Source organism: Takifugu rubripes, chromosome 17, assembly GCF_901000725.2.
Source record: "Takifugu rubripes chromosome 17, fTakRub1.2, whole genome shotgun sequence".
Lineage (NCBI taxonomy): Eukaryota > Metazoa > Chordata > Actinopteri > Tetraodontiformes > Tetraodontidae > Takifugu > Takifugu rubripes.
The window spans coordinates 12,792,516-12,806,502 of NC_042301.1; the positions used below are offsets into that span (position 1 = coordinate 12,792,516).

Genomic DNA, 13,987 nt, shown 5'->3' on the forward strand with positions numbered 1-13,987 from the left:
TCTTTTCAACGCAATTTAAAAACCATTGCAGAATTTAACATTCTGAATTCAACTTTGTGAGTTATAAACTACTAGACTGCGTCTATCTTCATCTTTGTGTTAAGCTGGAAGTTAAATCTCCATCTGGTTTCGGGCAGGAGAAAACAGCGGGCGCCCTCTTGTGGTTACAACAGGTAATGTACCTATCAGTAACGAGCAATGTTTATTTCTGATACAAAATGATAACTTTAAAGTGAGATTTTAGTCTATACACTGCTTGCTTCCAGTTGGGAGATATTTGAGCATTAATGATTCCTTCTACTTTGCTCTCAGATCTGTTTGTTTTGCCTCTTGTGAATATTTTGTTTTTCCCACTTTAATTACTTCCCCGAGATGTCTGCTTTTTAACAAAATAACTAGTTTGCATGCAAATAGGCTCCACAGTGCAGCTCGCTGCACAGCAAAGGGCTGCTTGGGCAGAAGCGTCTCTGCGGGGGAGGCGCTTCCAATGGAAATGTGTGTTAAACGAGGGTGTTGGTGTCTGCAGAACAAACAGGCCCAGGTCCCAGGAGGACAGACCGACTCAGGCAGAAAGAGGTTCGAAATCTTTTAAGTTGAACTTAAAGCAGGAAATGTGCACTTTAATAAGTGAGATTCACCAGAAATAGCATTTATTGAACAGGGAACTCGGACACAAACAAACACAGATATGATCGGAACCTGAAGCCGAGTAGATTACAGTTGATCACCAAGAAACAGGTTCATCTTTTTCCTTTTTAAAAACGGTACTCTCTTCAGGGCCTTTAAAGTACACATGTGCTGTGCAGAACCGGTTCTCTCTGCAGAACACCCAGATGATTCCTGGTTCTCCCCTCTCCTAGAACATTCCCTCCTAACGTACCGTTTGCAGCGTCACCTGAGTGGATCATTGAATAAGAAACCGTGCACAAGGGAGCAGCTCCGAAGTGTTCGGTTCCAGGCTTTTATTCCGTAATAGTGAAGAGTAATTCACTAAAAAGAAAACAGGCACTGTGTGTTTGAGTCCTGGTCATTTTCACTTCAGCGATGTAAGAAAATATTCATCTGGTGTCGTCTTAATCCAATATCGTCTGCAAACTGCCCTCGTTAGAGGCGGCGTTCTAACCGTGAGATGATGATTTATTACAAATTCAGAAGAAAAACCCCTCAATAAAACAGCCCCCAGAAAAAACCTCACTGAAAAAGATGCAATACTAAAACCCTTCCCAGTTAAAAATATCCCATAGTACCCAGAGTGTTCAGGATTTGCATAGCTTTCTACATTATTAAGGTATTTTGTCTGACGTTGCTGGTCAGTGAAGGCACCATTCTGGAGAATATGGAGCTCATTACTGAGAGGAACCGGAGCACTGTGGCAGAACTCTCCTGAGGTGCCGTCACATTCCCTGGGCAGGCAAAGATGTGACAGAATTCCACTTTGTGAAGTTGGGAGACCGACTGCTCTGCCCCAGATACAGAAAAGCAGCGCGGAATTCCACAGTTCCGAGGCACCGCGCGGAGGCAAGCCGCTGATTACTACCAGACCTGGTCGGAGACATTCAGAGAGGTCGTGACCCCTTCAGGCGCTTAAATAAAGGTTATTGTCTGCAGTCTTTGGTTGGCGGATCAACAACTGCCGAAGATTCCTGCTTGGAAAAATAAATAATATCTGATTTGGACTTCCCCAACACGTAAAGTCTGAAATGATGAGAGAGCGCCCAGTTCAACCGGAGCCTAACTGGGACGCAGTCCCTCTTCCGTGGGAATGTACGACAGGATGGAGTGCTCTTGCGCAATGGCTGCCAGCTCTTTGAGGAACTCGGCGAAGAGGACGGTGGCGAAGACTTCGGTCTGATCCACGGAGATGGCTTTGGGTCTGGGCTTCTGAGGCGGAGGCTTCCAGCTCCTGCTTCTGTCTGCAAACACCACCACAGTCCGTTATATTAATATACGTATGAGGAGGAAAACCGCAGGAAAGAAATTCCCGTTCGGGAGCAAAACATCGCCCCGACAACATTTCTGTCGCTGTGACTCCGCAGGGGGTCTCGATCCAACACGGCTTAACCGTGGCCGCGCCTCAAAGGCTGGAATTTATTCCGATCCCTCGACTACAGCTACAGAATGCGGCTCCTGCTGTGACCTCTGACCTAAAGAGAGACCTAAAGGTTCTCGCGGCGTTCTCCGGCTAACGTACCCGCTTCTGGGAACGAGGTCTCCCGGGCCAGCAGCCAGTGTTGGGCGCCGGTGATGAGCTCAGGGAAGTCCGCTCTGCTGGCGGCGAGCTCTTCGATCTGCTGTTTGACGGTGGCCAGAACCTGAGGAGGAACACGGAGAAGAGAACGTTTTTACGCTCCCGACAGAAGCGGCCGAAGACCCGGAAATCTGCTCCTACCTGGAAGAGGGAGCGGACAGACGGCTGGAATACCAAGTTGGTGTTGAGCAGGAAGGAGCGCAGGAGGGGCTGCAGGAACGCCGCCAGCTGGGCCAGGATTCCCGTCAGCAGCAGGTTGACCTGGAGCGAGTTGCTCAGCATGTTCTCCATGCGGGACAGGAGCACGCTGACGAACGGACCTGCGGGCGCACAAATGGCCGTTTTGCTCTGGGTTCTGTCACTCGTGGCGGGAACGCCGAGACACCGGACTGACCTGTGAAAGGCACCGACTGGCCCCGACCCGCGGTCCCGCCGAAGAACTTCCCGAAGGGCGGATGCAGCTTCTCCGGTTCCGGGGTCTCTGGAATGAAGGAGAAGTCCATCTCCTCCTCTTCCTCCTCCTCCTCTGCAGGTGTGGCGTCCTTCCTGGACCCCCCCTCGTCTCTAACGGGTTTCCCCCCCGGACCGGGGTCCAGTGCGCGGAGCAGGTCCTCATACTGAGCTAAAAGGTCGTCCCGGAGCTCTGCAGCGGCGCCGTTCTGGAGGTTGGAATTACAGCCTGTCGGACTTCTGGCCTTGGAGTCCGATCCGATGGTGTTCTGGGGAGGCGCTGGTCTCCCTTTATCCGGGGAGGCCTCGGCCGGGCCCGGCTGGGCCCCTTTGGGTGCAGACTTGTTGGACTTGGGCTCGCCGCGCTCCAAGTCCCTGCTGTCCTTCTTGGCGACGAGGTCGTACACCATGACGTCATCCTGGAAGTCGTTTTCCTCGTTGTACGAGCCTTTTACCAGCATGGTGGCCGTTTTCCTCATCTCCTGAATGTGTTTCGGGGGCTCGGCGGACGGCGCCGGCTTGCTCTCCTCGCCGGCGTCCGCCGTCTGCACCAGGCACGCGTCATAGCTGTCGTCCCACTCCAGCTCCAACGGGTTTCCGGACGCCGGTTCTTTATTCTTGCCGGGTCGAGCCTGTGCAAGTGGTTGCGGGACTTTCCTCGGCATTCCCTGAGGCGGGTGACCCTTCAGCACCGGCTCCTTGATGACGCCGGGGTGGTATTTGTCGGGGGGCGGGTCCTTCCCATCGTACGGCGCCGACCACACCCGGCAGGCCTGTAAGCAGCTGCCGATGCTGCGGCGGGCGTCGTAGAGGTAATGCAGGTAACTGACATCCAGGTAGATTTCCGAGCCGATGGTGCAGGAATGACCCGAGTCGTCGGCTCCTTCCGGGAGGCTCCTCATCTCCTCTGTGGGAAAACCATTCCGATGTTAGCAACAGAACATTTATTCATCTCGCCGCACGAATGTTCCCCTTTAAAACTTGGATCATCTGAGCCCAGAACAACGGGAACCGGCACGGGAATGATGCCACCGTAATCCACGTTCCTTCCTTGCTCGGCCGCTCTTACCCCCGGTGGCGCCGCTATCGGGAGTCTCCGCACCCTTGGAGAAGACGATGGAGTCCAGCTGCCGCAGGGGAGGCGGGCTGCGATCCGGGGAGCAGCAGGACGGCGTCAGCGCCAGGATTTTGGACGCCGACACGGAGTAGCAGTCCCTCTCCCTCACCACGCACCTCTGACTCAGCATGATGTGATTACAGGGGATCAGGTACCTGAGGAGGCACACGGGAGCAGATCCTGTTAGGAAAATCCGACGGGCGGATGCGGCGGGAAAAGGTGAGCGTCAGAAAGCAAAAGCTAAAGCGATTACACGCGTCACACTGCAGAAAGAGCGTCGGGATGAGGCTCAAAGCCGGGACATTCCGGTCGCAACACCTGGTTTTGGGTTAAGGAGTCCCCACAATGATAGGAGTACCGAGGTGTGTGTGTGTGTGTGTGGGGGGGGGGGGGCTCACCTCAATATGAGCTGCAGCATCACGTCTTCACAGTAGAGTCCGATGAGAGTGCGGAAAAGTGCCAGTGAGACGGTGCCTAACTGAGGAGACACCGGGGAATAAACAAGCCTTTAAATCCAGATTCAAATGATCAATACGCAGATATTTCTCTTCTCTCCGAGTCCTCTTCAGTCTATCAATGTTTCCGACGTTCCAAACATTTCTTGAATCATTCCCGAATAACCTGAAGCTGCTTTTTTTCCACATTAGCCAGTCAAATTTGCCCGCAACTCAAATATTTACAGAGCAGCACCAGTTTCTTGCTATGCTAACTCACCTGTATGTGAGTTAGCATAGCGAGTGATCCGGTGCATCACTTGCTTTCTTAACAGGATCTGCAACAGGAACTGCAAGAGTCACCATGGCAACAATCCGCCAACTTCCTGCCAGCTTTCCTGCTGATGTTTCTCGCCGTTCCAGAACGCCTCTGGTGCATTTATTAAGCCCGAGTCGTGCTGCAGAGAACGTCCGTACCTGGAAGGGAGTGTTGATCCGGCTGACGAGCGTGTCCAAAATGTGCACGCCTTCGTGCTGGTGGAGCAGGACGAAGGAGAGGAGGGTGTGCAGCAGCGCCGGCTCGGTGACGCTCCTCAGAAACAGGTCGAGGTATGCGGTGGTGGTCATCACCTCCTCCAGGGTCAGCTGCACACACACACACGCGCGCACACACACGTGGCCATCGTCTAGTTAGCTTAGCTTAGCACTCAGAGCTAAAACTGCTCTGGAATCATTCTAAACTAGAACTAACTGCCTTTTAGGCCAAGCTAAAAGGGGGAACAAACAAACAAACAAACCTTGTGGAGAGCTGGTGCCAGCACGGGCACCAGGAAGCCGTTATAGATGTAGCCGAGCAGCTGCTCTCTGATATCAGGATGGGCGACCTGTGAACGGTCAACAGGTCAGACAGGCGGCGGCCCAGCAGGGCGTCTGGACGGACCCACCCCAGGGTGCTGCAGCCCCCACCTGAATGACGGCGTTGCAGAACTCCAGCGAGTTGAGGAACTGGACCAGGGACGGCATCTGGAGCCAGTCCTCCCTGTGGAGGCAGTGCCAGTCCTCGCTGGGGACGTCCAGCTTGGTGGGCAGGGAGGAGTACAGGCCGCTGAGGCCCGTGGCCAGAACCTGAGCACCAGAAACGGAGCGGCTCCGTTAAACAACAAACAAAACAAACAACCCATAAACAATGTGGCAGCCGCCTGCACCTGCACCTCGGACCTGCTTCCAGGTTTCTCCCTCCTACACACCAGCAGATCACATCCCAGCATTCAGACCAGGGCGGGATTCAAACCTGCTCCCCGCGCTACCCAGCTAGCCTCTACTGCGTCAACATTAGCATTTTCGGGGTGTATTTTAGCGTAAGATCAGAGATCCAGAACGGGGAACGAGATCCTAAACCCGAGACGAGCCGTGCTTTTGAACCACGCCTCCCGGGACGTGCGGCGGGACTGACCGGACAGAAGTAGGTGTTCTCGGCGACGTGTTTGGCCACGCGCTCGTTCTCCGCCGACAGCGACATGATGAGCAGCAGCGCATCCCTGGCCTGCTGGCCCACCGAGCCCTCCCGGTGGATGAAGGGGATGAGCAGGGAGAAGATGAGGAAGTTGGTGGCGCCCTGATCCTCGCTGGTGTGGAAGAACAGCTCCAGGATGGACGGGTCCTTGGCCAGGACGCAGCACAGCTGGTTGAGCAGCAGCACCAGCTCCGCCTCCACCCGCGGCGCCGCCGTCACCGAGCAGGACGAGAGCAGCATCATGAGCGGCCGCAGGACGGGCTTGTGGTGCAGCAGCGGCTGGCGGGCTTGGACCACCAGCATCTCGTACATCTTCAGCTGCTCCATCTTCATGTCGTCGGTGAACTCCCGGCGGAGGCTCCACACGAAGAGGCGCTCCATCACGTTCTCCATCACCACGAACTCCAGGATGGGCCCCATGGCGCCGGCCTGGCCGCTCTCCTCCTCCATCAGCAGGAACAGCATGTGCTCCACGTAGTTCTGGACGGCGCTGGCCTCGTCTCCCGGGACGGGGTGGAAACGGGGGCCGCCGCCGGAGCCGAGGCTCAGGTTGACGACGCTCAGGGGGTGCGGCGCGGCGTTGCCACGCAGGGGGTCGTGCTTTTCCAGGATCTTCACCACCTGCAGGAGCGGAGAGGAGGAACACAGCAGCTGAGCTCTCGGAGAAGATCGGCCTACTTAAAGGTAATGGAGGCCATTTTTAAATTTGGCCGGAAAATAACCCGGAATGTCAAGACGTGCAGCCATGGAATGGATCATTTGACCTTTACCCTCACGCTATCAGACCTGGTTTATTCATCAGAGACCTTTGTCCCACACTGACGAGCCGGTTAAATATCAACAATGGGAGCGTCAGCGGGCACCAGGGCCCAGAGCCCAGAGACCAGAGCCCAGAGACCAGAGCCCAGAGACCAGAGCCCAGAGACCAGAGCCCAGAGACCAGAGACCAGGGCCCAGGGACCAGGTCACAGTCCCTCCTTCCTTCCTTCCCTCGCTCCTTCCTTCCTTCCCTCACTCCCTCCCTCCCTCTGCCTCCTTCCCTCCTTCCTTCCTTCCCTCCTTCCCTCCTTCCTTCCCTTGCTCTCTCCCTCCCTCCCTCCCTCCCTCCTTCCTTCCCTCCCTCCCTCCCTCCCTCCCAGTCCCAATAATGGATCCAGTGTCTCCAGCCTCCCACTTCTGCCCGACAATAATTGGCTCCACACAGGAGATCAGGAACACGCTGGAAACAAGAGGACGCCGTTTGTGATTCCCGTCTGGAACAGCCGGAGAGGCTGAATCGGTCCGATTCAGCCTCTCCGGCTGTTCCAGCAGCCATGAAAAGGCACATTTAATGCACGTGACATCATGGAATGATGAAGGAAAACGAGCCGTATGAGATGATCCGGCAGAATAATTCCGTGTTTCCGTGGATCAGCGGACGAATTTTACGCAATGTAGTTTTTATCAGGGTGAACTTTGACCTTTCAGGAGGCCCCATCAATCAACGGTGTTCACAAATTTACCTTTGATACACATTCAAGGAAATACGTCAGGGTAGCTCAATAAGATCCTGAATAAAACTCCAGAGAATCCTGAGAAAATGATCCCAGTCTTCATTTTACGGTAAAGAATTCGCTAACATCAACGTAAAGGGGAGATTTAGCTCAGCGTGTTTGTTTCCTATTGATCTGCTGGGCTTTTAGTTTTAATTAGCGCCCAAAAAGCTCATTTTCAGGGCCCATTTTGGATTGGACAGGACTTTGGAGGACTTTTTCCTGTTGTAAAAACCAAACTGAGACTTTAGGAGCCGTCTGTGTTGAAAACCACATCTGCCTCCTCTCAAGGAAAAATAATCCAGTTTCTGTGGACGAAGTTCATCCCAGTCCAAAGGTGTCGGGTTTCTGGATCAGGGATTATAAATAGGACTGGATCTCCGGTCCGGGCTACATCCGCAGCTTTAAATCCCTACGCTGGTCAAAGGCGTGCGGAGCCACGAGGACGTTAGCTAGCGCTGCCCCTCGGACACCGGCCGGTCTCACAGTCCAGCCAGTGTGGGAGCAGAAGCCCTCGCAGGTCCCGTGAGGCTGAAACGGGACACCGGAGTCCGCTTTATGCCGCCAGGACTCCATTAGTCCACTGCAGTCGAGTGGTGGTCTGGTTAAACCGGAGAACAGGTTCCCACTGTCAACGGTGCATTTTTTGTTTGAATGCTAATTGCTGATAAAGACCATTCAAAGGGCTCCGATTCCAAAGGAACCGAAGGATCTAGTGGGAAACTACTGATACCAAAGAGAACCCGTTGACCTGAGTGTAAATCAAGCAGATTATTAATAGATGATGTCGTCAACGTGTGTTACAGTAATCTCCAGTTGCATCGCGCTGTGCTAGCCTGCCTTCTCTTGTATGCTAACTAGCATCAGCATCAGATCCAGCTGAACAGCTGGACGTTTACCTGAGCCCAGTGGTTCTTGAACACGATCATGCAGGTCTCTGGATCCACCCCCTGTAAGACCAAGGACTGCCCATCCCGGGTTCCACTGGCAACCATGGAGGCCATCACGGTGACCGGATCAGCGGAGGGTTAAACCATGTCACAGGCAGGAGGAGGAGGCGTCTGACTGCCTGCTGGGCACAACCAGAACCGCCGGTCGGTGGATAATGACGGAGGACCTGAGGACGCAAAGAAAAGTAAACGCCGTCGGCCCAAAATAGCCGGCAGCGAAGCTGAACGTGGCCCATTTCTAAAGAGAACAATCCCAAAAGGAAGACAGCTGCTTTAACTTTAGCTCAGTGTTGCTGGTTGCAGCCTGGACCTCAGACGGAGCTGCCAGATGGCTTCCAGAACCTCTAAAGTGGATTCTCACTGGATCGCTGACGTCACTCACGTGACAGGCACATTTTTCTGACACGAGGGTCGCAAACGGCAACCGGGTGTGAACAAATCGGACTTGGGAAGCTGTGAAGAACCAGTGCTTTGGCAGATTAGATTGTGATCGATTACGCCTGGATGTCCTGCTATGACCGTTTTAGCCAACATTTGTAGCATAGCGCGCTAATCATTGCCGCTGAGCACGCACAGCAGAAAATGCTATCTTTGGCCCGCTTTCACAGCAGGGGGTCCACCGTGGGCCGTGCACGGCTGAGTGCCACGAGCCTCCTCCCCCTGTGTGAGCCTCCCACTTTGCCCCAGTGCCACAGAAACATCCCACCAACCGCAGAGTTCAGGCACAACAACGCAGATTCAGACTTTCCCCATCTGCTTCCAGTTAGGAGGATTCGGATTCTTCAGAAGGAATGTAACAGCAACGTGTGTGTGGGTGTGTGTGTGGGTGTGTGTTCGTGTGTGTGTGTGTGTTCATACCTTAGCAGCACCATCTTTAATAAGCACGGATCAGGGAAATGGAGCACATTCTTATCCTGTTGGGAGAGACACAAATAAAAAAAAGGATAAGCCGACACGTAACGACACGCTGCAGGACGCCGGGCTCAGGGTGGGACGTGAGGCGTGGCGGGAAGTAAGAGGACATGAACATGCTGCTCCGACGCCACTTGGATGGAGACGCAGGGGAGGAGGCCACTGAGGGCGAGCGAGGGAGGAGGGAGCGAGAGAGTCAGATCGGGAAGATTTGCATTCATACGGAAGCGTTCTTTTAGCTTAGTTAGCTCCCAGAAGATCTGGGGGAAGAGGAACCGTGCTCCATCATGTGTCATGTAAACAGTCTGAAGGCGGTGTGTGTTTGTGTGTGTGTGTGTGGGGGGGGGGGTACTCTGGCCCACCCATGGAGGTGTGTTAATCTGTGCAGTTTTCTTGTTGTGGTTTCTACTCCGAGTTTCAGCCGCGGTTCCGTCCCCATGGAAATCATTCCTGTTTCCGCAGCCTCGGAACTGTTTGTTATTTCCCTGTTGTGATTTTTCAGTGGTGCAACCAAACAGCCAGATTAGCCTGGAGCCCCTCCAGGGGCTCATGATGGCAATCCACAAATATGTTCCGTCGGGCTACGAAACACGCGGCGCCGCCAACGATGTGACGCAGCAGGAGTTAGCAAAGGTGCGAGGAACCCTGACAAACGCGGGTCCGAGTGCAACGGGACATGAATGAAGTCCAGGCCAGCGGGACGGACAGACCACAGATTAAACTGTCCTCAGGTGCTTAAAATAACCTGAGTTGCAGGAGAAACATGCCTGTCTGTGTCTGCGTTAGCTAGTTCAGTAGCTTATCTGGGGCTGTTGATAGTGTTCAGGCCAAATGATCTCCTTCTTTAAACGTCAGAAGCGGAATTCACCCGGAAAAACAAATGCAACACGAATAAGTAACTTAATATGTCCCAGTTACCACTTTGGTGCAACCAGCCAACATGAGAGCAGAGCTCATAGATCATATTATATTATTATTCCAAATATTATTGCACAGGTTGGAATAATCCTGGATTTGTAGTGAACGTGGTTAAAAATAGTTCAGTACATTAGTTTAGTACAGCATAAAGTTCTCAAGCTCATCAAAACCATGTTTAATAATATAATAAATAATTGGATTGGAGATTTGGTAAACCTTAAACAACAATTAGCTCAGCATGAAGAACTTTGGGTTCCTTCTTCACCTGAACTCGGCTATCAAGTTACATGTTTGGCGTTTTTGACGATGCGGCGTCTGATAAAACCAGCTAAAGCCTGAGGCTGACAGCAGTAAACAGAGAGTAAACACAAGCAAACGTTTGCCTCTGGGGGGGGTTGACGCTTTTCTCTCATTTGTGCCTCCCCTTTGTGCCGTCCTGCAGGTTTCCGCTCACACAGGCGCGGCCTGGATAAATACCCCCGGGGCAGGACGCGCCCTGACACAAGATACGGCTCATCTTTCTGGCTAATGCAGGTTAGCTAGGCTAAAGCAGAATTCAAATTAGGTTGATCATTTAACACAGGAAAAGTGAGGAATTATACTCTGTAGTCATGGCAACGCTGCTAGCCTTTTAAAGGGATAGCAGCTGCTAAAATCTACAGGTGAAGGTTTTGAGGACCCGTTTTGATGTCGCCCGTCAGCACAGACGGAGCAACGCCAAGCTAACAAAGGTCAACTGTGGAAGACGAGAGCGGATTCATGTCAAACTGGTTCCACAAACTAGCATGTAGCATGTTGAAACACACAGGGGCGTCCTGTCAGGGGACAAGTTGTCCAACTGTGGCCCTCAAAGGTTTAATGAGCACATTGTACGTGCACACTATGGGCTGGTGACGTCACCCCTTTAATCTGGCGTTGTTATGACCCTGGGAACACACCACAATAGGCTTCTGTTGGTGATAAGAGCATGTCTACGTGCGGGTAAATCCCATCTCTGCACCCGCCGCTTCCTCCCATTTTGCATGAGGCTCCCGTGCCCGGGCCCAACCAGAGGAAGTGGCTGTGTTTGCATGTGGAGCGGAGGCAGGAGGACGCCACAAGGCGAGCATGAGATGTACATCAGGGAGCCGTGAGAAGCCTGAAACGATTCCAACATGCTAGCTGAGGGTGAAAACTCCCCGTAGTTCATTTCATTTCTGACGTTCTTTGGTGACAGAAGCGGTCCGACCTGATTCTCCCTCTTTTGAAGTTTCTTTTTCTGTCGAGAAACGCAGAGATCCTACATCATGGCGGAAAAAACGGCGTTTGTTAGCGCGTCATTAGCCGACGCGAGCCAAAGCTAATGAGCGCCGCATGACCCAGGTCCTGCTCAAGGTTTCTTCCTGTTAAAAACAGGTTTTTCTTTGGCGCTGGTGCACGAAACTGCTTGTTCAGCGGTCCGATTCTGGGTTTCTGCAAACAGTGTTGATTGGAACGTTGATATTTGGCCCCCCCGCTGAAAAGAGATTATTTATACTGATGGGTTTTTTTCCCGCTCAAGAAGAATTCAAGGCGTGACGGCGCAGCTCAGAGCGACACCAGAGGGATGTTATATGTACCGATCTGCTTACTGGCTAATTAGCAAGCTTAGGACATGTTAGCTGAACGAATACAGCTGGTGGCTTCATGCTAAGCTAGGCTAATCGCCCCTCTGGCCTGTTGTCTCTCAGTTCATGGGGGTCAACGTGGGGACGTGAAGATAATCCTGAACAAATCCTGAACACGAGACAAAGCTGAGCTAGCTCTCTCTCTGGAAACAGGTTATTACGCCTACACACACACACAAACACACACACACACACACACACACACACACACACACACACACACTACTGACGACTGCAAGATCTGCCACCCTGATCCCACATTTGAAGTCTGAGTATTTCCGAATCCTCCGGCCAGGTGAAGTAAATCTGACTCTCATCGGCTGAAATGTGGAACTTGTGACCCAAAACCTTTCGGATTAATCACATCAGCATGACTGTCGCTCACATTCCAGCCCGAGAACCTGCGCGTTGGGATCTTTGGGGCCCGACGGCTGCTGTGGCGCCCGAGGCCCCTCTGGCGAACGCCACTGATCCACTGACTCAGCCAGCTCACATTCCTCTCATTCCCCTCATTCCTCGCTAACGTCTTCCTCCTGCGAGCGAATCCGCTTTATTGCTGTTTGACAGTTTGACAGCAGCTCAGCGGAAGCAGAACCGAGCCTGAAAACTTTGGAAAAGCTGCTTTTGGGCGGTGGGCGGGGCTTCTTTCTTCACTCAGACCCTGGTGGCATCACGTGACTGTGGACACACGGATTTGGCAGGTGTGTGTGGGGGGGGGGGGGGGGAGGAACCCCCTGTGGAGGAATGGCAGCCATGAAACATTAACAAGGTCGGTTGGTTCCCTGGTTGGTAACCAAACACCAGCTGCACAACAAATCCCAGAGCAAAGGGGAGGCAGGAGAATCAGGAGCAGGTAGAGCTCACCTGCCCGGAGAAGAGCTTCATTTGACCAGTGTGTGTGCGCGTGTGTGTGTGGAGGGGGGGCTGGGGGGGTCAACAAAAGCACGTGGACGTGTTAAAGGATTGTTAAACGGTGACGCGTTTATTGGCCGACGGTGCGGACTTGAACGAAAACAGGGCGGGTCGTCACTGGGATGGATTTAGTGAAGTTTTTTTTTTAATCATTACGAGTTAAAATGAACAAAAGTAAAAGAGCCGGATGTTGATTCCCTCTGGAAACACTGTGGGCTGCCCAGACCTTTCCACCCACCCGCACATGTCAATCACAGACCCCGCAACTGTCACCGAAAACGCGCACATGCGGTCCAAAAGCAGCAGCAGCTGTGACGCCTTCAACACTGACAGAGGAGTTAAAGATCAGCCCGGGAACAACAGGAAAATGTCGCCCGTCGACTTTTCCTTCTGTCTGTCCCGTCTTACCGTCGAGGAGGATCCTTCGGCCGGACGGCGGAGCGGGGAGCGCGCAGGACGTCAGCGGGTCTCAGCCCAAACTGTGCCGGACTCTTCTGTCTCCTCTCGGGGCGGAAATAACCGAGCTAATCCCCCCGTCACAGCTCCATATTTCGGCCCACTTTCGCAACAGTGCGCGGGGATTGTGTGCGTAACCGAGCTCCTGAACCTGCAGCGCAGCGCGCACGCAGAAGGTGAAACTGCTCCGCTCCCCGTCTCGGTGCTCCTCCCCTCTCCAGCAGCCGGGCCCACTGTTGACTCATGACCCCCCCCCCCCGAAGACTTAATTAATAATTCTAATCAAACAGGCTGCTTCGTATTCACCTTCCCCGGTGGAATCTACTTTTTATGTATGTTCAGGCTTCCCAAAAATCTTTACTGGGAGGAGATATTTGAATCTCACACACACACACACACACACACACACACACACACACACACACACACACACACGCACACGCACAAGCGAAAATAATAACTCGTTCATATTAAACAAACGTGCGTATTTGACATCTGACGCCGCCTGTCGTCATAAATGGGTACTGTACCATATATAGCGTAAGATTGTCTTTCCTATTTAATATACATTTTCTGTCACCATTTTGTTTCGCACAGAGATTGTCAGAGTATACAGCCCCTCACCCAGGACCACCTGCTGTTGCCATGCAAGTTTCAACAAAGTGTAATAATCCTCCTCAAGATGAAAATCCTGTTTACGGGAGCAGAGTTTCTGGTTGCGTTTCCACAGTGACCAAAGGTCTGCAGCGACCTCTGGTGGCGGAACCGGAAAATCACAATGCGACCTGATTACACAAGACACTAATGAGGATAATATTAGACTATATTGTTGATCAGCTTTATATATTTTGAGTTATAGCCCGGATTCATGCATATATTATTAACCGTTTAACGTTTTA

General features: G+C 52.8%; 1 protein-coding gene across 1 annotated transcript; it reads right to left on the reverse strand.

The window, feature by feature from the left end:
* Positions 1–623: 623 nt before the first annotated feature.
* On the reverse strand, positions 624–13,297 carry fhip1aa (FHF complex subunit HOOK interacting protein 1Aa). The gene is made up of 13 exons (XM_003972464.3): positions 13,041–13,297; positions 9,103–9,158; positions 8,194–8,411; positions 5,703–6,383; positions 5,216–5,374; positions 5,047–5,133; positions 4,727–4,894; positions 4,214–4,293; positions 3,768–3,970; positions 2,643–3,605; positions 2,390–2,568; positions 2,192–2,312; positions 624–1,913 (listed from the first exon to the last, which is right to left on the reverse strand). The coding sequence occupies exons 3-13, from the start codon at positions 8,296–8,298 to the stop codon at positions 1,732–1,734; spliced, it is 2,928 nt and encodes a 975-aa protein (XP_003972513.2). The 5' UTR covers positions 8,299–8,411; positions 9,103–9,158; positions 13,041–13,297; the 3' UTR covers positions 624–1,731.
* Between the last annotated feature and the right edge of the window lie 690 nt (positions 13,298–13,987).

Coding starts and splice junctions, on each gene's coding strand:
- fhip1aa (XM_003972464.3), bottom strand. CDS start 8,298: ATGGCCTCCATGGTTGCCAGTGGAACCCGGGATGGGCAGTCCTTGGTC. Junction 5,375..5,702: donor AGAACACCTACTTCTGTCCG/GTCAGTCCCGCC, acceptor TCTGGTGCTCAG/GTTCTGGCCACGGGCCTCAG. Junction 4,895..5,046: donor TGGCACCAGCTCTCCACAAG/GTTTGTTTGTTT, acceptor GTGTGTGTGCAG/CTGACCCTGGAGGAGGTGAT.